At 40.0% G+C, this 25319-nt stretch overlaps 2 protein-coding genes across 3 annotated transcripts; both read left to right on the forward strand.

The window, feature by feature from the left end:
- Window positions 1-6939: 6939 nt before the first annotated feature.
- LOC116204603 (cysteine-rich receptor-like protein kinase 10) lies at window positions 6940-12259 on the forward strand. 2 transcript variants are annotated; one of them, XM_031536769.1, is made up of 7 exons: window positions 6940-7984; window positions 10131-10268; window positions 10367-10488; window positions 10600-10810; window positions 10888-11125; window positions 11215-11365; window positions 11589-12259. In XM_031536769.1, the coding sequence occupies exons 1-7, from the start codon at window positions 7045-7047 to the stop codon at window positions 11877-11879; spliced, it is 2091 nt and encodes a 696-aa protein (XP_031392629.1). In that variant the 5' UTR covers window positions 6940-7044; the 3' UTR covers window positions 11880-12259. The 2 variants fall into 2 exon arrangements, with proteins under 2 accessions (XP_031392629.1, XP_031392630.1); XM_031536770.1 differs by having other exon boundaries at window positions 7658-7984; window positions 10115-10268.
- Window positions 12260-20938: 8679 nt separating this feature from the next.
- LOC116204612 (putative receptor-like protein kinase At4g00960) lies at window positions 20939-25059 on the forward strand. Its single transcript, XM_031536780.1, has 7 exons — window positions 20939-21912; window positions 22441-22554; window positions 22858-22985; window positions 23059-23269; window positions 23441-23678; window positions 23758-23908; window positions 24535-25059. Exons 1-7 carry the CDS (start codon window positions 21105-21107, stop codon window positions 24859-24861), a joined length of 1977 nt encoding a protein of 658 aa, XP_031392640.1. The 5' UTR covers window positions 20939-21104; the 3' UTR covers window positions 24862-25059.
- Window positions 25060-25319: the final 260 nt, after the last annotated feature.

Below are 25319 nucleotides of genomic sequence, written 5' to 3' on the forward strand. Positions count from 1 at the left end.
TTGAGAATCAATCTGTTACTTTCGTATTGAATCTCGGAACCTGCGAAAAACATGTCTAGAGGTTGGTTTTCAGGCGTTTGCTTCCACAATTAAACATAACCTGAACTCTGAACTTCCATCAAGTTTGTCTTTTTACAAATACGTCTATGAGTATGTTAATTGCAGAATTTTATCAGCTCGGTTTTATTGTAGGGGCTTCAGGGGATATGCGCTAACTACTCATTTTGAGTTCCATTGGGGTTCTTTAGCTGCAATGGCCCTGTTAATCTGCTTAAGTGCCAAATTATTCTTTTTCTATGTCGAGTATATGCAGATAAAGGATGTGCACTTAGATGCTTCTGTTGTAGTCTGTCACTTATAGAACCAGTTATTCTTATATTGTGCAGGGTCATACATAGCTTTTCAGGAAAATTAGAATACAAGATACCACATTTGGGTCTGTTTTTCTTATATATTCATCTCTGATGTTTGTACTTGATTTTGGAGGCAATGCTATTTGTCTGTGCAGACTTCACCCGCATTGCTAGCTGACAAAGATATTGTCATTGCAGCGATTCTAAGGAAGTGAGTAAACTTTAAATTTTCACAGAACAGATAGTTTATTATTTTTTTAGCCTTCAAACGGTTGACAGATCTGGTTGTGGTGATGGCTTTAGGTTTGAAACTAAGCAAGGACAGTACATATTTGACATAGCGACTGTGGCAAATAGCATTTGGCATCACAGCCGCAGAATCGAGCCATTTGTTGAGAACAACACGAGGATGAGTCCCAGAGAGGCATCCTTTGCGAGGAAAAGGAAAGTGAGCTTCGCGGAGTGCATAGGGAGAATATCCGCGGAGCTTATATGTCCGTATCCTCCAAGGATCCCGATAACTATCCCCGGGGAGATCATCACTGAGAGAGGATTGAATTATTTACTCAACGCTAAGAGGAATGGTGCAGCCTTCAGTGGAGCTTCTAATTCTGAACTCTCTACCATATTTAGATTTAATTATTGTAGTCCCAGTAGAAATTGTACTTAACATATCAGAATTTACATATTTTTTTGGCTTGGAGATTGGAATTAGGGATGTTAATTTGTTAACATATCAGAATTTACATATTTTTTTATGATTGATTTGTTGGTTTGTGGACTTTATTTGAATGTACAATGATTGATTTTTTTTGTTTAAGTATGCTACATATATATATATATATATTTTAATTATGGGTAGAATTGTACGATTCACGATTCTACGACTCCCGACCGATTCTAGGTAGAATCGCGATTTTGACAACCTTGCTTAAGATTGAAGTTCCATGAAGCTGGAGATGTGATAGGTTTTATTCCTCTAGACTTGTGTAATTGCTATGGGGCGTATTGTTGGATTATTGAGTTATATGTTTTGATGTGTTAATATGTTAGGATATGAACTTGGTTTGGTGAGGTTATTGAGGAGAAATTTGCTGCTGTTTTGAAATATTCGAAATCGGGTTTAAGCACCTTATTATCATTTGCTCTTATTGTTTGAGTTGCCCCTAAATTTGCTGCTGTTTTGAAATATTCGAAATCGGGTTTAAGAACCTTATTATCATTTGCTCTTATTGTTTGAGTTGCCCCTGCGAAATTGATTTTCTTAAAAATAGTTGCAATAGTGTCTAAATGAATTGTCTGATAAGAGTTTTGTTTAGTGGATGACTTAGGGAGATATGCCAAACTAGCTGATGTGTATTAAAAGCATTGTAAGAGTAAACGTTATCGGTCGGTTTTATTTCTTATTAGAGTCATTGAGTTGCTCTGTCAATGCTGATCTAAACATTTTGTTTACGTTGAATGGTATTACTATATCGATTGTCAGTTAGCTCCTTTGATTGATGTTTCTTTGTTGAAGTTGGTCATTGTGAGAATTTTTCAAAGAATGATTCTATTACCTTAAAGTGATTTTGATGAGGTTAAATTTCTTGATTGTGGAGATGCCTCGTAACTGGTTAGTGTGTTTTTGGTGTGAGTAGATTTCAATGAGGTCAATTTCATAATTAGAAATTTATGGATAGATTAAGATTGAGATATATAAGTATATATACATATTTATATTTGACTTTAACCATGTTTATAATTTATAGGAGCTAAGGAGACTGAATCTATACAACTTGAGGCTCTTCTCGTTGAATAAATTTTTGGGAGTACTGTGAGTCCCTATTCTCTTTTGAAGTGATGTATATAAATTATTTAAGAAGAATATGGTGATAGTTAGATTAAAGGATCGATCTTGCTATGTTGTGTGAAATGATTTGAGAGGTATTGCCCTTTATGTTTCATTTTGACTTGATATAAGTAGTGTGATTGTGTATGTTGATTATGTATGAGATATGTGATAATAATATAGTACCATTGTAATGTGTTTGGGATTGAGGTTTTGTGTATTGATATTATTAGATTATAGTCATGAGGCCACTGGACCCGACGGGATAGAAAATGGGGCCTTAGCGTCGCTGGATCCGGCGGAATAGAAAATGGGGCCGTAATGTCATTGGACCCGGCGGAATAGAAAATGGGGCCTTAACAGCAGTTGGACTCGGCAGAATATAAAATGGGGCCTAAATGGCCGCTGGATCCGGCGGAATAGTAAAATGGGTTTGAATGAGATGTGCGGGGTTACGGTACCGTCTTAAATTTACATAAGGGAATGCAACCCTATGTCTATATTGATTGGTTGTATTGTATATTGTTTGTCTGGTTTGATTATTGGAGATGTGATGATTGTTGAAATTATTTAAGATTGTCTTGTAAAAGTTGTGTTGTCTGCAAGAATATTAATCTATGGCTGTGGCTTCTCCTTAGATTTTCTTCGGCTTTAGTCTGCCAATTACAGGGCGATTCTTCAATCACTCTACTCTTCCTTCTCTTTTACTGTCCGGCGATCCCCACTCTAATTAAAGCCTTTCTGCTATGACAATGGAAACGTCGCCTCCTCCCCTCTCTCTATTCCAGTCTCATGGCCAATGCAGGGTTCTTCTCTGGAAGCCTGACACACAGTCTATGCTCTCAGTTTCTGCCAAGAAGACCTTCCAGCACAAAACTGGACTGCCTATGTGAACGCCACAGCTATGGGACTAATGGAAAGCTGTCCATATCAAAACCAAGGCGCATTTGAAATGATTTACTGCAGCGTTTATTACTGAGAAAGTCCAATGTATGGGCTCCTAGACATGAATATAACTTCTGAAGATTACAACTGGAGGGATATCACAATGAGGTGGGACAGTTTAATTTCCATCCAGATTTGGTGGAAACTCAAGGAAAGCCTTGCCGTGGAAGCCTCTAAATGGTCCCCGAGGTTTAAATTTGGGACATGGGAAGCAAGTCTTCCTGACTCTAGGACAATTGCGCACAAAATGAATTACAGAGTTTGAGCTAACATTCCAGTTGGCCTGAATAGCTTTTATGAAATAACGGCATTGCGTCAAACAAAGATTGGAAAGTGCAGAAAAGGCTTTCCGTGAAAACATGTCCCAGAAGATAATTGGAGCCTTGCATAATATCGAACTGATTCACTTGGAAAATGAGCCTATTTAAGTTAGTCATTTAGCATTGGTTATCATTACTCAGATCAAATGGATAATTTGACAACTGTATCTTTACAACTCGAACTCCTGTTAAACTCTTAACTTGAATGTTGGACGCGCTATGGTATCCTAAAGCCATAGCAGAAGAATTTTTAGCACCTTCCGTAGACTAATTATGCGAACTTTGGTAAGTTGCACGAGCAAACCAGAAAATTTTGGACTTTAAAAGACATTTCGAGAGTTCACGTTATTATATGTATTGGTTGAACGCTTTAATTCATGGTGTCCTCAATACTCATCTGAAATATATCCTTTGAGAGTTCATATTATCATATATACTGGTTGAACGCTTTATTAATAATGTTGACATTGCAAGAAGTAAGTACCTTCTAGGCCATTAACTTCTCAGAGCTAACCAAAAGAAGCAACTGATGCTTTAGCACGCGAAGAACCATAAATCTGAACAAAGTTGGAAACTAGTGGCTGCATAGGATCACCGTTTGGAATAATTCTTCGACTTTCACATATTTCTGCACACGATAAAAATTTTCTAAATCCGTTTTGTCATTACAATTGAAAACGTACTTTTGAATCCCCTGTTTATCCCCATTTTCTAGAGTCCAGCAGTTGGTTCAGTTGCGCAGGCATGCCGGGGATGTTGTCTCCCAAGATTGTCCTGGAAAACAAACTCAGCGTCTCTCGCCTTGCTAGAGTGAAGTTAACTGAAGGGAGTGGGTCGCCTGCTGAAGGACTAGCAAGGCACCGAGGTTTAAGCAATGCGTTGCGCCCTCAAAATCAGACCATCCTCTCTATGGATTCTCTTGATCGGCCTGCGAGTAATAGAAGAGCACTAAGTCCTTGAGAGAGGATAGATATGAATGATTCCAATTTATTATTGATGGAATCATGTGGACCTAGGTGAGAACCCACGCATGGCACGGAAAAGATTTTTGATTTTTTAACAACAAGTAATATCTAAAATATATTACAAATTCTTATCCGAGAAAGATATATTATGAATTAAGATTGTTTCACTTAAATGAGTTTTGTGGAGAATGATTGTTCTTCATCAAGGAGTGGCATTTTGACATCCTAAATGGGGTTAACGTATCCTACACCGAAATTAAATGATTTGAGATAAGTATGTTAGGAAAGTACAACAATTATATTTTATATAATTTTAAAATGAAAAATAATATTTATGTCAAGAAAAGAAGTAATGTGCCGGTTTTTCAAGTATAGGGAACAAACAACCTCAAATAATTATTTAAAAAGTAAATTGGTTGAAAAGATAATTATTTAAAATTCTTATTCGAGAAAAATAATTATTTTTCATGATAATTTTCACAATGAATTGTCATATTATAATTATTTTCACTGTTATTTCAGCTCAATTTTCAATAGTTCACACAATCGAAATTGTCACCTTAAGGATAACTACTTCTCACATGGCAATCACAACTCTTCGAAGAACAAAATTTTTTTAAACCAACAACATAATAGGAGCAAAGCAATTATCTACATGTCTAATAATCAGCAGTGTCAACTCAGAGCAGTTAAAGGTGATCAGAATTTAATTAATATTATGCGGAATCTATATAAAAAATGTTGATCGTAATAGCATAGAAAAACAATCAAGTCCTAATTAGATGGAACAACCATATGAATAAATTTGACGGAAGTAAAACGAAAACCTGATTAATCCTTGTGAAATGACCAAATTGATATAGGATATGATGTTAGTGCTACATAATTATGCACAGTATACAACTATATGTATATATATATATATATCAAGTTCGGAAATGTCATAACAATTATTCTCTTAATAAATAAATAAGGAAATTTCCTTTCTATCCATTAAAATATTCTACTACCATTATACTTACATATTATACTCTATACATACAAAAGGTATATATATTATATACTCTACTTTATCTATTGAAACGACATACATATATATATATATATAAATGAATTTTGGAATCTATATTCATACTTATATATAGTATATTATATGCTATAATATAGATGCCATGTGGTATTTGATTCAATATATAGGATGTTGTCGATATAGAAATTGCACATATTTTTTCAATAAAAAAATATAAATATTTCCTTCTATATAAACAATGACATGACAATGCGAGAGAGGTTTGTTTTATATTTTTTATAATGCGGCTGCATGAAAATTCAAATTGGAAATTTGTTTTCATATATATAATTATATATATATAGATTCTAAACTCTCAACAAAATACAACTTCTAAAATTTGACCAGCTGAATGATCACTCCGAAAATTGACTGTACAAGTTTTCGTCAAGGATTCACTGAGAATTTTATCCGGGTCCATATCCTAGACCTTCCATTTTTATCTTTTTAGTCTAACCTATTGTACTCTTTGATAGAATTGATGAACCCAGATAATAATTTTAGATTTTCTTCTCACAAAAAAATCTACAATAATACTATCTCGTTGCGTATTGTGAGGAAGTATGCTAACCTTAACGGAAGGATCTCTTGATCACCGACTCCGTGGAATGTTATGGGACTGAAGAGAAGTACTAATATTAATATAACACGGTTTTATCTTACTTTTGGCAAGGAAATATGGAAAATTTGGGAGTCCATTCAAAGTCCATTGCCTTAAACAAGCCAAAAACGTAAAGGCAGTTAGTCAAAGGATAATATATATATATATATATATATATATATATATGTATGTATGTATGTAGCTGTCCACCAATTGGTCAAGTCAACCGTAATCAAGCCTTACAATACGGTGACATGGACTCATGATCTACGATATAATATTCTCCACTAAGACCGTACCGTTTATGGTTGATTCCCTTTCAGTGCTTGTCAATTCTATTTACCAAATATGTAGGCCGTGTTTTAATAGGCATGATGCAGACGATAGAAACGGAATTGATCAAAGCAAATTCAATCTTGATGAAGGGGCTCCAAACGGCCTAATGCTAGCCCCTCATACAAGATCGTTGATCGGAATGCTCTCTTGACGGGCTCATCAAGGGTCCAGGGTGCCAGGTCGAGGCCCCAACACCATAGTTCAATTAAGCAGTTGAGGACTTGCAATTGAGGCGGCCCGACGTTGACCAACGTAGGAAATATGGGTGGCTGGCAATTTAAATTAGGTGTAAGGACTGACTGCGCCTACCGCCTAGAGCTCAATTATTGTTCCATTTGTCTTTAAAGAAAACCGTGAGGAATGGGATCAATTGACCATTCTAGTTGGAAAAAAAGGACGCCAAAGACACAGGAAGATGATTCATTGCACTGTCCTTTATCCGAAACTTGGAAATATTTCAGATTCGACCAGTGGGACTTCCTATCTCATTATTTTCCCTTTCCGCGTATCTTACGAGACCCGACATACCCTGTAAGTTAAGGGGAAAAAAAAACAATAACAGGACATTCTGCAAAAACCTGAAACAGAGCTGCCTTTGTCTGCAAGGAACATTAATCTTTGGCTATGGCTTCTCTCCTCGGATTTTTCTCAGCTTCCGTCCGCCGATTACTGTGCACTTCTTCAATCAGTCTACTCTTCCTTCTCTTTAACTGTTTGGCGATTCCCACTCGAATCAATGCCTACTGTTATAACGACAGAAACTTCACCGCCCACAGCACTTACGCTAAGAATCGCCGCCACCTTCTCTCCTCTTTGCACTCTAACGTCACGGCCGATGGCGGGTTCTTCTCCGGAAGCCTTGGCACTGGCCCCAACACAGTCTACGCCCTCAGTTTCTGCAGGGGAGACCTTGCAGCACAGAACCGGAGAGCCATTGTGAATTCTACTGCTATAAAACTAATGGAAAGCTGTCCATATCAAAAGCAAGGCATCAGATATGAAGATTCTTGCTGCATTGTTCGTTATTCAGACAGGCCGATCAATGGGATCCTCGACATGAGTATAAATGAAATGGCATACAATACGAGGAATCTATCTTTGAGTTGGGACGATTTCAACCAAACTTGGTGGAATCATATGGAAAATCTCACCGCGGAGGCCTCGAAGGGGTCCGGTAGGTTTAAGTTTGCGACAGGGGAAGCAAGTCTACCTGACTCAAATACGATTTACGCACTCCTCCAGTGTAGTCCTGACCTTTCGGAGAGTGATTGCCATAGGTGCTTAATTAATTCAATCGGTGATTATCAGAGCTGCTGCCGAGGAAAGTCGGGCGGAATTATACTTCGTTTGCCAAGCTGCTTTTTGCGGTGGGATCTGTACAACTTCTATGTGTACTCACCAGCCCCTCCACCACCATCGGCTTCACCGCCCCCTCCGCCACCATCTCCACTTCAATCACCCCCACCGCCCCCTCCGCCACCATCTCCACTGCCATCACCCTCACCGCCACCTCCAGTGGGTGCTCCTCCGCCCGCATCAACTGATAGAACAAGCACCGAGAAAGGTACGTATATGTTCATATCTTGCTTGACAAGGACTTAATAAGGGCTGCTAGTTCATGTTATCTTGCCAAAATTTTAAGGTGACATTCTTTTGGCCACAATCAATATACCTATCTCAACTTGGTTCGCACAAATTAATTCAGATCGGACTGAACTTCATAGTGAGTCACATTCCAAGAATCAATCCAAGCTTGTAGAAACAGCAGCCTTGGGGATTGGCCTGCGCTTAGGGTGTGCTGTGGCTGTATGAAACGAATTACGGAGTCTAGCTAACTTTCCAATTAGCCAAGAATATCTATGTTAATTTTAAACGCACTTATAGGTATTTATTTTATTCAAATTTTTAATTTCACAAGTAATTGTTTATATTCTTAGAATTTTCAAATGGTACTTAAAATATCTGAAACTTTTACAATGTCTATGACAATATTAAACTCATTTGCAAATAATAAATAATGCAAGTAAATTAATGCGAGAATTTGTAAAATATAGGATAAATATATTTTCACGTTATTCAATTTATTAAAATTACTTTTTTCAATTTTTAGTTTTTCAAATGCTTAAAAATAATTAACTAATTATAGGGGAGTTTCTAAGAAAGAAGTCGATTCTGTAGTTAACTGGCATGAGTGTGAAAGGAAAACCATTTGGATTGCATTGCCTGCGAGGTACTTTGCTTCTACGGTTCACCAACATAAGTTGATTTTGAATGTGTTCAAAGCAAGTAAGTACATGGGTGGAACTCCGTACATTAGACATAGCCTCGAGTCGTTGATTTCTTAAGGTGAAGCACATTTCAAACATCTCGACTCTGGGGCAGAAACAAGGATGTAAGCCCTAAGGTATTTATGCGGTTGGGACTAACTGGAGCTATAAGGCTGCTAAGGTTCCTAAGACCCTAAAACCTTAAAAACCGCAGAGAGAAGGTCTCTTGTAAGAGGAAACTCTGTACTTCTGCTGAACTCTTGGGTATCCATTATTCATGATATCATGGAAGAATCGAATGTCAATTCATCAATATTTTCTATTTTTGGTTGAGCTGCTATGTCAGATCCCTAACACGCTCATAGGAAAGCACCCATATTGTAGGTATATTTGTAGGTTGTGAAACTCATTTTGCTAAGTATGAATTCACTGATAGCCTGAGTTGGGTTAGAACTTGTCATGTGCAAGTAAGAGAAGTTAATCGTCTGTACGGGATGAACCTGACCTACCCATGATAGGTTAGTTGTTTGACTGACTCAAACGGAACATAACCGAGGTTTCTTTCTAGTTTTTGAAATGGCATTTGCTATGTAGACCGAGGATGTTTTCTAGTTAGTGATTACACTACGACATGCAATATATAGGTTCAATGGTTCCACATTTCTTGGGGAGACCTATTCCAAATTTCGGTTGTGTAAGATTTATTAGACTTGAAACTGAGTTAGAACTCCCAACAATATCCTTTACCATACTGACATAGCGGGTTTGATGACGGCTTCTTGACTTTTTCCTGCCAATTAATCAATCTCCTCCACCATGAGGAAAGCTCCAAGATTGCGAAGATCTCAGACCCCGTCCAACTTCAACCAGTTGCTGGGTGAGATGCTAACTGCTTCACTCCTGAAGGCCGCAAGTGGCCAATTTGTAGGTAGGCAAGACTTGGTGGCTGTCAAATGCAACGGGTGGCTCTAAGTATCAGCCAAATGGCTTCTTCAAGAAAGCTGAAGGCGAGATACGTTCTCCCAAGCTGCAACCTTTGGTATTCGGACGTACTTGTTCTATAATGTGTAACCTTTATGGCGCTCTTATGCCACCAAGCCCCTGTTCCTAGCCTCCTCAAAGTCACCCCTCCAATGGTTTTAGGAACCAATAAGATGGTCATCTAAATTCTTTGACCTCCACAGCGTGGCCTTAGTCTTTTGATGCACAATGGAGCATGGGGTACACAAGTCCATGTGGGAGTTCCAAGTAATAGCATACACGTATCTATAGGCTTAAGCTTTTGGATCAAGTAATAAGTGACATTTGCTAAATTGTTAATAGGGAATCATGTTATATCCGTCGAAAATTTTCTCATATAAACCAATTGAAAACAAAAATATCTTCCTGTGGAATCATGTCTTGATGTGAGGCTTGTCATTGAACAGAGGTTTCTCCTTTTAGGCAAAAGACAAATCTCAACAAGTGCAATCGTTGCCATCGCCGTTCCCATCATTGTGACTGCAGATGTTTTCCTCATCCTTTGCTGCTTCCGACGAAAGAGAACAATACAGAGACATGAAGTTCCACAATACACAAGCGGTAAATCATATTTGGAGACCCTTTTTCTATTTATCAACAAACATGGTCCAAATTAATTGTTCTTTGAAGTCTAACTTGTCTCATGTTTGGTATGTTAGTTGTAAGTGATATCACAACCGTCGAATCTCTGCAATTTGATCTTGCTGCCATACAAGCTGCCACGGGCAATTTTTCTGCTGATAAAAAATTGGGTGAAGGCGGGTTTGGCGAGGTCTACATGGTAAAGTAATAGCATTATTCATTGATGAAGTTTCTCGATGAAAAAATGGAGCTATAATTCAAAATGTAGTTACTTATGATGGTGATGTCTTTGGGCAAACAACTGATTCAGGGAAGGCTTCTTAATGGACAAGATGTGGCAGTGAAGAAATTGTCCAGGAGCTCTGATCAAGGTGCTGAAGAATTTAAGAACGAAGTCATGGTGATGGCAGAGCTACAACACAGAAACCTCGTGCGGCTACTCGGGTTTTGCTTCGAAGGAGAAGAGAAAATAGTCATCTATGAATATGTGCCCAACAAGAGCCTGGACTATATTTTATTTGGTCTGCTTTTCCTCACGAACTGATACCTAATGACTAAGTTTCCTTTATCAATTCTAAGATCTGTTAAATAATTGCAGACGTGGAAAAACGTGCACTCTTGGACTGGTCGAGAAGATACAAGATAATATCAGGAATAGCTCGAGGGATGCTTTATCTTCATGAAGATTCTCAGCTTCGAATAATTCACCGTGATCTCAAAGCTAGCAACGTTCTCCTAGATGCAAATATGAACCCCAAGATTTCAGATTTTGGAATGGCGAGGATCTTTGGGGTTGACCAAACCCATGCAGCCACCCATACGGTTGTTGGCACATTGTAAGCGATCTTGAATTTCACATGAGTCTTTCTCTTACTCTGACCATGTATCTGGTCGTGCTAACTAGATCTGCTTTGAATAATGTTAGGGGTTACATGTCTCCGGAGTATGCCATGCACGGCCAGTTCTCAATGAAATCTGACGTGTATAGTTTTGGTGTCTTGGTTCTTGAGATTATATCAGGCGAGAAGAACAGTTCTTTCCATCAATCAGGCAGTGCAGAGGATCTTCCAAGCTATGTAAGCTCTCACTAACTTATACATTTCCATGTCTTCATTCAACAAGCCCAATGATTTCTAGCAATCGATTGTTTTCTTTCGGAAGTCTTATATACACAGTATCATAATAAGATTGGATCAACATCCCATCCATCCGCCCATTATACTCTTTTGCTCAACAATAATATCGCAAATTACACATTTTTTCCTGGAAATTTGAAATGAGAAGAATCTGATCCTTCAGGCCTGGAAACAATGGAGGGATGGAACACCGATGGAAGTGTTGGATCCAATTCTGAGGGAGTCATGCTCAGGAAATGAAGTCATTAGATGCATCCAGATGAGCTTGTGGTGCCTTCAAGAGGATCCTGCCAATCGGCCCACAATGGCCACAATTGCTCTCACGCTTAACAGTGACTCTATTACTTTACCAGTCCCTCGAGAGCCTGCATTATTGCTCCGCAGCAGGAGTAATGGTCAGCTGCACTCAGAGTCTGTGAATGAAGCATCAATTACTGATGTTGAACCTCGCTAGAAGGGAGTCACTACAGAAGCAAAGAATTTTATGAAGGTCACGTGTTCTGATGTCCAAAAAAGAAGAAGAGGAGATTGAAGCCCAAGGTGGGGTTCCGAGACTGCCTCCGTGACTCCACATAGATATATTGCAATGACGGTCTCAGAGCTTCAAATCAGTTCAGTCCAATCTTGTATTAGTGGCATAATGTATCGAACCGTATGTTTCAAAATTATTGTTCAAGTAACAGTAGCAGAGATGCTTTCATAATTCTTAGTATGTGACAAGTTTTTTGAAGTCAGTTATGGAAACTGTAATAGCTTCTACAAATGTAAAACTGCTGAACCTTGATAGGTGATTGTTAGCACCCCATTTTGGCTCACCAATTCAAACAATGCATATCAGCAATGATTCAGGCCACGACTTGAGCAGGAACATAGAAAATGACTCGACCGAGCAAAAAATCATTATTCATCCTCAAATCAGCAAAAACAAGTAGATGATAGGGACGAACGACAGAAGAATTCCTAAGGTCATCAAAAGGCAACAGAGTAACTAGAGAGCTCAACAACATCCAAAATTGGCATTTTCAGTATATCACATGAATAGTCCTATTTTCCGATAGTTCGCTCGATCATCGGAAGATAGCTAATATTGGACTCAAAAAATCCACTCCAATGCCAAATAGATGAAAGTGTCTTCAAACACATTTTGTGAATCATCTACCCTATACAAAACAACTTTCTGTATACAGGCAACTTTTCAGTGGAAGTCCAGAAATGTCGGTTTCTTGGAGAAAAATTAATTCCAAATGTCAGATGTGGCCATGCCCCACAAGCATATAGAGCACGAGCAATACTTCATATGGTCTCTTGGAAGCCACATAGACACTCCAAATGACTTCCGAGTGACAAAACGGGCATACCTCTTTTCGGAAATGCATAATCGGAGACTGGTCTGATGGAATTACGGCAAACAAAGTTCGTACTGCATTGCCCTGAAAACTCTAGCATACATTCACAATTGAACAAAACAGACAGCAGAACCCTTCTCAATTTCTCGAGTAACCTCCGAGGAGCATAAATTTCCATTTTCAATGTAAATGCATATCCGGAGGTCCTTTTTATGGAAACTTGACGTCGGGTGCCTACCCTACACAGTGCTAGCCTTCCCAAGGCTCAATGTGGAATCATCAAAATGAATCACACAACTCATCTAGACCTCCCGAGCAGTGCTTTAGAGGTCTTAGATACACTTTTCAAGTCCTTAGAGATCCAATCTCGACAAACGGAGATCACAGTGATTTCCGGAGCGTCCAAGCAACTCAGAAAGCAATTTGAGAAATCCAGTTTCGATCTCCTAGGACATCTCTGGCTCCACGTTTGCATTACCGGCTTAAGGGTCAATTGTTCATGTTGTTTGACAATTCGTGTCAAAATGACCAATGTGAGATGCAGACACGAGATATACTGTCAGAAGCGGACAACTTTGCTCTGGCCACCTGAAACGAGCAAAAACAGCTTCCGAGCCTTATACGGACCCGGGACATTTTTCCTCGAAAAGTGCCAATTTTGGGCTCATTAAATCTGTTTTCTCGCGTATATCGACAATTCAACGTTTAATTCGAACCACGAGCTTCAAATACGCGACCAATTGAGACTCGAGCTTACTCCCGACTCAACTCCAAACCAAGCGGGACTCACGGCATCTTCTTCCCCTTGCTCTTGACAAAGAAAGCCGCCACATCCCTTCCTCTTTGTCCACTTGCACAAAAATATCTAAGAGTTTCACTTCTACACTCCAACATCAACTCCAAGCCATTAATGCATTTGGCTTCTTCTTCATGAAGGATACTTGGTGGAGATTCATCCATATCCCCATTAAGCAAACCGAAATTCCCTAAGCAAGGCCCTAATTGCACTTTGCTTTCACTAATTGCTTATTACTTTTGCCTATATATTGCTCAAGAGTGATTAAGCTAATCACTTCTCCTCTTGCATGCTCTCTCTACCATTCTCACTCTAGAAAAAGCTCTCAACTCCATAAGCTAAAATCAACAAGTTTCAACACTTCAAAGCCAAGAGAGAAAAATCGAAACAAATCCAAAGGGAACCTTTAGTTCTTAAGTCCAAAGCCGATGTTCATCATTCCGACTTAAGTTCGAAATTTCTCAAACTCCATATCCCACTCATTTCGGATCCATGGAGTTCATCGGTGAACTTGGTTTTTCCATTTGAAGTCTTTAAGTTATTGTTTCAGGTTATTTAGGTGATTTCGGGTGAAGATCGTGCTCTCGGGTGAACAGTACACCCGTAGCCGCACGCCAGCCCCGCGCGCTTGCGCATGCCTGCATTGTCGCGTGCTCGACTGCGCTCCGCGTCCCACATGCTCTAGCACCGGCACACGCCCACGCTTAAGAGCTAGCGCTGCGCACGTCCGTCCACACCCGTGCACCCGTGCGCGTTCCCGCGCTCGTACATCCCAGACGTCCCCTTGGCTTGCATGCACATGCATGTCCATACGTTCCCGACGTCCGCACATCCGTGCTAACGCCCGCACACCTGTGTCCTTGTCGCGCCTGCCCGCACGCTGAGCTCCCTCCCGCGCATACCAGTGCCGGCGCACGTCCATCCGCGAGCTACAGCTCGCCCAAACGTGCACCATGTGCACCTGAACATCCTTTCGAGGATTCCACCGAGTCACTCGACTCTTTCCTCGAATGCCGAGGCTATGTAAAACATTCTCGACTTAGAGAAGTGAGGCCTCTTTACATGTCTTGCTTGTTTATGGAGTTATGAGGTGTATTAAGCATGCTTTGCTTGCAAGTTTACATTTTTATGCATTTTCCATGTTATATCATGCATATTTTTCTTTGATTTATATGCTAGCATGTCGGGAAACACTTGGATCGTAGTCGAGAAGAACATCTCGACTCGGGAAAGGCAAAGAGCTCATGGGTTTCCCTCCAAGGGAGGTGACCAAATGCTCTCTTGCTCCTTTCGGGTAAGGAACGATCTTCTTGACCCGATCCAAGTTCGATTCCCGAGTTTCATTATATTTTGCCACGTGCATGAAGTCGGTATTGTTTTATCGATTCCTTAAATAATATGTTTGGGCATGTTTCCATGTTTGAATGTGTTATTTAAATCATGGCAATACCAACCTTCATTTAATCGTGTCATTTATCGTGTTTGTTGCTTGAGCATGCGAGAAATGATTCGAAATGAGACGGGAAAAACTTGTGGAACCCGATGTGGGCCATGAGACCTCTCGGTTTTCTCCAAGGAGAAATGGCCGAGAGTCTCTTAGACTCGTACGGGTTGCACGAGGCTTCCTCTCCTCGTTTTAAGTCCGTTCTCGGATTTTTGTAATTTGCAATCTACATTATCGTTGCAATATCGCATGAAAATGTCTTTTCCAAACAAAACATGCATGGATTCGGGTATCGATGACTCATTCGGGTCCATTCGATTATGAGGGTATTTTCGGTCATTGGACCAAATTATCCCCGATCTTTATGGAATCGTCTTGGTCGTCGAGTCACGAATCGTTTTCATAATTAATGCATTCGATACAACTCTTAAGCATTAATTTCACGAACGGGCTAATCGGGACGCTCACACGATTAATTCATTCAATTTAAGCAACTTTACACAAACTGGACATTAATTTGTAACTCGCGTCGACGAATTACAAAATGGTGTTAGTGCCCTTTTCAAAACCCTCATACTTTTAAATCCGTATATGTTGTTTCCCTTTTCTAAAAACAAATCTTCAAATCAAGGGCAAGAACATCATTTTGTGATTTGGCGTCATCCTAGCGTAGTTAGGGTGCTAGTCGGGTGTTTTGTATCAAAACATGATCACCTGACTAATCTCTTCACACGACCTAACCAAACACTAGAAATGGTTAAGTGGAACTCTAGGTTCCAAACTTAGAGTCAAAACACAAGTTTGGATCAATTCATCGGTAATTCAGTGTCAGAACATCGAATCACTATAAAAGTAATCCACACACATGAGATTTGACTCTCTTTGTCAGATTCTCAAACCAAAGCCGAATGCTAAAACATTGGCACATGTTTGTTTATCTAGGGTAGGATTTGCATGCCAAAATATCCCGGATTAACAACTTGTTAAAACACGTACACTTGACAATAACAAACATTTTGTCTGTTATTAACATGTTGCGTGTTATCTTCTGTACTTGTTTGTTTTTCGGGTCGAGCCTGATCCCTTGGATGAACATCTCAGGGTTCAACGCCCTAACCATCTATCACAGAGTCCAACACCCTAATCATCACTCACAGGGTACAACGCCCTATTCAGTGAGAGTGCATATTGAGTTTTAGTTCTTCGGTTTTTCCCTAAACTCACTGTGAGTTGGAGCGGAATAATAATCGAACGCGAGTCAATTGGAATTCGATCATTTGTAATTTGTATTTTATTGTTTTTCGAGAGCATTGTAAGCATTTTATTTTGTACATTTATTCTGTAAGAATTCCAGTCGGTGAGCGAACGGTCCGAGAGTCGAATTAATTGAATCGGTCTAATGCTTGCCCAAAGGAAAGTAAATCCAAGATATCGCGGTTCTAGTTCACGCAAGAATTCAACCTCCGTGGTTTGATGAACTATAACGCAAGATTGTGAACCACTTTCCCGACACACGGGTTTACTTTTCTCTCGGCTTCTCAACCGACATCGTTTAAATTCACCGAATTTCTAATGTCAAAACGTGAGAGCCTTGTGCAACTTAATTCATGCGGTAAATAATAAAACATACAAGCCTAGCAAACTAGAGTACCGAAAGGGCGTGCGGGATATAGGCCCGCACGTAACATGAACCCCCGAACTCGGACTTTCTGGTTCCACACAGTTCAATGCCTTAGCAAACTAGGTGTTCTATATCCCTAGACCCGAGTAACTTATCCGCCCTTGACCTTCGGGTCGTAAAATGATAAGTGGCGACTCCTTTTTACGCGTCCGTCATGCATCCCCACAGGAAGGTGGACACTCCCAAGCCGCGTGATCCAAAAGCGCGCAATGCGGGCCCCGACGAGAGTCCATATTTGGGTCCGTATAGTGATCAATTAAATATTGTTGCAAGGCAGGCTATAAAATGCTAGTGAGCATCATTTTCTCTTTCCCTTTCTAAGTTGATCCATGGAGAATTTCATGTAACTCGCCGAATCCTGCAATTCCATAAGTTGTAAACTTGTATTTTTTTCGATAGAGTTAATCACTCTAAAGAATCATTTAAGCTTTTCTCCTAAAAAAAATTCTTCCATGATACGGATAAAAAAAAGATTCTTCAATGATCCTATCTCATTACGTGGGTTGATCACCAAATCAGGAGGCACCCTTTAATGCTAATGGAAGTGTATCTTCATTCACCTACTGTGCGCACCCGAATTTCATCTCGTCGGGGCACGCATACGCACGCTTAAATGCAACGCGGCTTGGGAGTGTCCACCTTCCCGAGGTCGCGCGACGGACGCACGTGATAAGGAGTCGCCACTACCTGTTTACGACCCGAAAGTCGAGAGTCGGTGAGTCGCCTGAGTCTAGGAGTATGGATACACCTAGTATGCTAAGGCAATGGTCTTGTACGGAACCGAAAATTCCGAATTCGGGGGTTCTATTACGTGTGGGCCTATATCCCACACGCCCTTTCGGTACTCTAACTTGCTAGGCTTATCATTTTATTTATTTACCGCCTGATTTAGGGTTGCATTTGACTCGCTCGTTTTGACATCGTAAATTCGAAAAAACACTCGAACCGTCCACTCTCCGACCGGGATTATTACATGAATAAATATACAACATAAACCCTTACATTGTTCTTTCAAATAAATAAAAGACAAGTTACAATGACTAAATCCCGGTCGGCTCGCGTTCGGTCATTATTTCACTCATTCTCACCGTATGGTTTTGGAAAAGACCGAAAATTAAATTAAATGCGCACTCGGTATATGGGGCATTGGACCCCGTGATCGACGGTTAGGGGCGTTGGACCCAGTGTGAATTGAGTCATAAAGGATCGGGCTCGATCCGCATAACAAACAAGTGCAAAAATGTAACAAGCAAGCTCAAATAAACAAACAATGAGGTTTTTGTTATTGCCGAATTTACGTGAATTAATGATTATTAACCGAGGTATCTTGACATACAAATCCTACCTTAAAACAAACAAAAGGAGTGATAAATAGGGCATGTAATATTTAGCATTATTTTAACGGACCCGACAGACATGATGTCTGTAGTCAAGTCTTGAACGTGTGGGTTATTTTTAGATTATTTTGTATCGTGATAATATGACTTTTACAGATTAAGAGTATTTTCATCTAAAACCCGAAATCTGACCCTCTGCTTGATTATTTGCCCATGTTTGATTAAACCGAGTTTGTGATTAATTTGTTTTCCCATGTTTTGACCAATTATATGCACAAACCTACGCTAGGATTACGGCAGGACAAGAACCGGTAATCATGCCTTTGAATCGGTAAATATGTGTGTGCATGAAAATCAAGATTGCGTTGTACGTATATCGGTGCTTTTGAAATTGTGAATTTTGAAAAGGGCATGACTAACAGTTCTTGAACTGTCGACGCGATTACAAATTATTAATCAATTCGTGCAATCCATTTAAAAGAGTCAAGTGATTTAATTTAGCCAAATTTAACGTCCCAATTATCCCGTATGTAGAATTTTAGGTTAATTAGAAATTTGCCGAATGCTTTAGTCTACGGATTTCGAATTGTCGGAATGGCCATTAGTGGGCCGCCCAATAAACTCTAATTTCCGACCGTCTTGAAGTTAAAAAATTAATTTTAGGCCGACTTTACGTGATCAAATTAATTCGTGTGAGGTTTCAATTAAAACGACAAGTAACACGTCTAAACACGGATCAAGAGCACATGATCAAATCAAGATTCAATTCCGATTTCGGATTCAAATGATCATAATTTTCAGTTGAAGACCTTAACCTACATAATCCCATTTTAAGGCTGAAGAAACTGACAATGACAGAGTGCAAGCACAATGATTAATCCGAAATTCCAATCCTTAAGTCCATATGAGCAATACTAAATTGATTCCATTAATTAACCTATCACGCTCCTAAGTGAATGATTCCATTCTCATGCAAATTTCACGAAACAAGACCCCTGAGCATCAAATACCATTCGGCTGTCAACTTTACAAAATCATCAACTTCATGACTCATTCCTATCAGGTGGATTAGTTCTTATTTTATTCAAACGTGATCAAACGAACAACTGGATTCATCATTCAAATCTTCATTAAAGCCAAATGGTCTTGATTATTCCTCTTGTCAAGCCGTGAAAGACATGGAGCCTAGTTATACCACTAAGTTTGAAGGATTACCTCTCTCGCGCTATCGACGAAAGGGAGCACATACACCTCGAAGAGCTCGTACGCCAATGCTGGAACAGGTGGTCCAGGGGGCGCCTCAGTGGCTCTGCAATCAGCTCGGGGACACGCAAGACACGAACGGGACAGCAACGATGAACAGCCACGAGCAACGAAAGGCGCCAACGGGCGACCAGTAGTAGCGAATGGTGACTACGTGCTGTGACGAACTAGCTGAGAATTTCAGAGGGAGGAAGAGAGTTTGGGGCTGAAGAGAAGTTCACGGAGGACGGGAGAGCATGGGTAGTGAGGGTGCAGTGATCCTGGCAAGGGAGGAAAGGAACTGGGAGAGGAAGGAACGAGAACGAGCTGTGGGGGAATGTCCCGAGGGAGCTGGAGGGGGCTAGGGTTTTTTCGTTTTGGAGTGCGAACTGGCTGGAATCAAGATGAGAGGAAACAGCTGGAGGAGAAGAGGTGAGGGTGCCCTAGGGTTTCCTACTCCGGAAAAACCAAAAAAAAAGAAAAGAAGCAAAGAAAAGTGAAGAAGCAGAGCTGTGACTAGTAGTCCATGCGATGACCTGAACATCCAGAATTTTTTTTAATTGTTTTTAATTGCTCATGAACCTTTCGGTTTATCTGATATTTTTCCTTGATCTCTACATGAGTTGGGCACATCCTCGTAAAATTTCAAGATCGTTCGACCTTGGGAAGTTCCCGAGACAATTTTTCTTTGACAGCTAGCCCGAACCGGGAGATTTGGTTATGATCTGTGAGAATATATTTGATTCTGTACTAATCTAGCCAAAAATATCTCCTATTTATTTTTATTTTCTGAATTTTCAGTGAATTATGAATCCAATGACTTTGGCCATACTTGAAAATACGAAGAATTGAATTTCTTATGGATTTTCTCCCTCGACTGACAGAGTCTGTCCCGGTTTAACAGTTTCGGGCATGGTGCGCTCAAAAATTCATAACTCTCTCTCCGTATTGAATCTTGGAATGAACGACCCGTCAAATTGAACGTAACTCGATTTCCTAGGTAAAGCATATGGAATTCACCCTTTTAGGTTCAGTATTGACCGTGATATGATGCGTCGAATCCCATGCTCGAGCTGTTGTATTCACTGTTTGGGCACCCCAGCTCCCATGAATTTTATCTTTTTGCTCGAAAGGGCTCTCGACGTGATTTTTACATTAAAATGTCCTTAACTCACCAAATCTTGATCTAAAAATATCAAACTTAGCTCTAGGATCCACGAAGATAGTCGTTCTCATCGAAGAAAATGATACAGAGACGTGATTTCCCCTTTGTCCATTGCTTTCGGTCCGAATATTGATAATTTGTGCCTTACTCTTCGAGATCAATTGTGTGTGCTGCAAAATTCCATATGTTGCCCTCACCATTTTTTTGTTAGAGTTGTGGAACCTTAGTCGGGAGCCTTGTTGATGTCATATCCTAGAGCCGGTGGACCAAAATGGGGTGCTGACTCCTACTCCTTTGAATAGTCCCCGGGACTGAGGATACAGAGACAAAAGCGACAAGTCAAAAGAAAATAAGAATCTGGCCGTCCACCAATTGCTCAAATCAGCCGTGAACAAGCTGTCAACAGCATCTAATGACGGGCAATAATTCTTCTTTCCATGAAATTTCCCTTGCCCTATATTCATCAATTTTCCACCGCATTCTCCATGCACTTGCCTTAGTAATGCCGTGAGGAATGGGTTCAATTGACCATTCTACTTCGAAATTAGAAGGAGACCAAAGGCAGAGTAGGAGGATTCAATTTATTTTTCATTATCAGTGGGAAACGGGATACTCTGCCGAGCCCTGAGAAACTGAAGCTGCCTTTGTCTGCAAGAACATTAATATATATGGCTATGGCTTCTCCCCTCAGATTTTTCTTAGCTTTAGTCGCCCAATTTGGAACTTCTTCAATCACTCTGCTCTTCCTTCTCTTCTACTGTCCTGCGATCCCCACTCAAGTCAATGCCTTCTGCTATGACAATGGAAACTTCACGGCCAACAGCAGTTACGCTGAAAACCGCCGCCTCCTCCTCTCCACTCTCCACTCCAAGGCCAATGACGGCTTCTTCTCCGGAAGCATTGGCACTAGCCCCGACACGGTCTATGCCCTCAGTTTCTGCAGGGGAGACCTTCCGGCACAAAACTGGAAAGGTGTTATGAACTCGACAGCTATAAAACTAATGGTAAGCTGTCCATATCAAAAGCAAGGCATCAGTTACGAAGATTCTTGCTGCATTGTTCGTTACTCAGACAGGCCAATTGATGGGATCCTCGACATGAGTATAAATGAAATCGCTTACAACACTAGGAATCTGTCTTTGAGCTGGGACAGGTTCAACCAGACTTGGCGGAATCATATGGAAAGCCTTGCTGTGAATGCCTCAAAGGGGTCAAGGCGTAAGTTTGCGACAGGGGAAGCAACTGTACCAGGATTAAATACGACTTATGCACTCCTTCAGTGTAGCCCTGATCTGTCGGAGAGTGATTGCCTTCGGTGCTTAATTAATTCAACCTCAGATTATCAGAACTGCTGCCAAGGAAAGTCGGGTGGAGTTGTAATTCGTATGCCAAGCTGTTTTTTGCGGTGGGATCTGTACAACTTCTATGTTTCCTCACAGGCCACTGCACCAACACCCTCACTGCCACCTCCACCAGGTGCTCCTCCTACTGTATCAACTATTACAACTAAGCACACTATACATGTTCATTTCTTGCATGACAAGGGACTTTACATGATTAAGGCTAACAGTTCATGTTATCATGCCAAACTTTTGCTTTTACATTTTTTTGGTTACAATCAATGTGCCAATCTCAACTTGGTTTGCACAAATTCAGATCGGACTAAACTTCATTGAGAATCACAGTCCAAAAATCAATTGCAGCTTGTAGCTGCAGTTACCATTAGGTTGGCGTGCTTAGGTTTTGCGGTAGCTGTGTGAAAGAATTACGGAGTGTTAGCTATTAAATATCTTCTATTAAATTATGGGTTTACGGCCATCCAAGATTGGGTAGAGCAGAAGGTGCTCCAAAAAAAAAAAAAAAACCCCAACCTTACTAAAGATCGAACTGTGTTCATTTAGCCAATTAAGATTGGCATTTGGAATACTTGAACACTAACCGAAAATGACAAACCATTAGTTTCAATAAAATTGTACCTTGAACACTGTGTTTTCACTGTGGCAGATGATGGGGCCCAGGGATATCTGGTGGTTTCCATTGTTGTTCCGGCTATCTGCTTCTTGATTATCGTCATCCTCATCACAATTCTCCTGTATCGGAGAAGGTTGAAGTTAAAAGGTTAGCCCTTTAACACAAACTGTATATTCCTAGCTTGGGAAAGCTAAAACTGGTCAATTTCCTCAAAAGAGGACTGGATTAACGAGATTTGTTTAATCTTTTTCCGGATGATCCTACAATAGTGTTGGATAAATTTTTAAATTAAAAATGGGTCTAATTCGGATTTGAGCCCATATGCAACCCAAAAGCTTAAGCCAATGGGTTACTGGGCTTTTGTCTTTTATAGACTTCCCCATTTTTTTCTTTTCAAGAGATGTGGGACATTGTGTCCTCTCACATCACCATTTTTTCTCCAACAAATAGTTCCCCCTGCTTCTACTGAAGAATGGACAGCAGATGATAGCCGGCTATTTATGCTCAGTGAGATCAGAGCTGCAACAAATGACTTCTCTGAGATACTTGGACAAGGCGGATTTGGGAAGGTTTACAAGGTAAATGATCGTTACACTTCATTCGAAATGTTTGCTTTTCACAGGTATCTAACTAATTTAGTTTTATCGATAGGGAAAGCTTGCTGATGGACAACAAATTGCAGTAAAGAGGCTTGAACGTTGCTCTAATGAGGGTAAGAAACAATTCAAGAATGAGATAACATTGATGGCCGGAATCCAACACAAGAACTTGGTTAAGCTTGTCGGCTTCTGCTTTGAAGAAGGAGAGAGAATCTTAATTTACGAGTTCGTTCCCTATGCAAGCCTCGACAGGTTCATATCAGGTATTGAAATTTGACATTACGAACAATATTTTGCCATGGCTTCTAGTCAGACAACGCAAGCCATTCAATTCCACATCCCGGGCCTTCTTTGTTCATCTGATCATGCCTTTCACTTGACTTGCTCATGCTTTTACATCAACTAACATGACTAGCACGATCATTATCATGCAGATCCAAACAAACGTGTACTGTTAGACTGGACGAAGCGCTATAGAATTATAAAAGGAATTGCTCAGGGGCTCCTTTATCTACATGTAGACTCACAACTCAGGATCATCCACCGCGATCTGAAGCCAGCAAATGTCCTACTGGATGATGAAATGAACCCAAAGATAGCGGATTTTGGGACAGCAAGACTATTTGCTTCAGATCAAAGTAGAGAAAGAACGAGAAAAATTGCCGGGACATAGTAAGTATTTTTGAGACTATTTGCATGATCACCTGATAAAGCTCCTTCATGCTGCATAGTATGTTTTTTCATCTTTCAGCGGTTACATGGCCCCTGAGTACGTGATACGTGGAGAGATCTCTTTGAAGACAGATGTTTACAGTTTTGGGGTTGTGGTACTAGAGATCATCAGCGGTCAGAAGAACGGATACCTAAATATTGCTGGATCCTTGGTCCACCTTGTTAGCTATGTAAGTGGGAATTTTATTACCTCGATTTTCTCCATCAAATGGAAACTTCTAAGTCAATATGATTTGAGAGTTTCTTCTACAAACCAAAACATTCTGCAATTCGACAGGTGATTTGAGTGTTCATGTGATATTTGTTTTATATGTGTTCTTTAATTAAAGTTTGTCCTCTATCCTCTTCGAAAATATTGCAACCCCAGGACCAAATATATTATTAATTTATAAAATCCGCATTGCATGAAGTCAGTGCCTTCTAGCTCATTAACTTCTCAGCTTACTGATAGAAAGAACTCATTCTTTAGGATGCGTAGAACCATAATTCCAAATTGAAAGGGAAATAAGGGTCTGCATAGGATCTCATTTGCAAAGATTCTCCGACTTCCGCAGGTTTCTGTACATGATAAAAATTTTCTTTCACATTTCTATCTTTACAATCAATATATACTTTTGAATCCTTTGTTTGGCCATCTAGAAAACAAAATCATCTCCCCTTGTTTTACTGAATCAGAATGTTGCATAAAAGGCAGTTCGTTTTTCATCTGGTTGTTCATTCGTTTTCTTGAGAAGCAAGGAAAAGTTAAAAAGAAAAAAACTATATTGAGCAGTTTCCTTGGGAATGTTGATTACAGGCATGGAAGAACTGGAAGAAAGGAACGGTGATGAACTTGGTAGACCCTTTTCTCAAGGACGTCAGTCCAGTGAGCGAAATGCTTGACTGCATTCATATAGCATTGTTGTGTGTTCAAGAGGATGTGGTTTGTCGGCCCACCATGGCTTCTGTTACTTTGATGCTCAACCACGAGAGCCACAGCCTTCCTACACCTTCCCGTCCCGCATTTATAAACAACTCTTCAACAATGGAGAATCAAATTCAAGCCCAACCAGAGCAGCCCTTGGCACGGACAACACCCTCCTCCATTAATGAACTTTCGATCTCCAATATGTATCCAAGATGATGGGACAAAAAGGGAAAAGTCCATCTCAGTTTTGTGTTCAAGGGCAGTGTGCCTTTTTCTATCCGGGAAAACGCAAAATTAGCCACATCTAACCATTCATATCAAATTCATGTAAAGCATGTAGAATGTCGCATATTCTTTGGACTCACTCCATTATTTCATTTACTTTTATATAAAGTATCACACATTATGTTTTAATTTTCTATATCTAAAACTAGACATTAACAATTTGTTTGGATTAGAGATGATGAATATGGGTTATTAACAATTTGTTTGGATTAGAGATTATGAGCAGTGTTGATAATTCATATTTGACTTTTAAAATTTTTAGGAGTGAAAAGTTCGAGGAACAACAAATTCCACCATATAACCCTTCAAAATTTCTATTTTACATTCCACCAAATTGGTGTATTACAAAAGGTTATGAAAAGGGTCAATTGAAAAATCAACATTAAAAT

This window comes from Punica granatum, chromosome 4 (genome assembly GCF_007655135.1).
Source record: "Punica granatum isolate Tunisia-2019 chromosome 4, ASM765513v2, whole genome shotgun sequence".
Taxonomy (NCBI): domain Eukaryota; kingdom Viridiplantae; phylum Streptophyta; class Magnoliopsida; order Myrtales; family Lythraceae; genus Punica; species Punica granatum.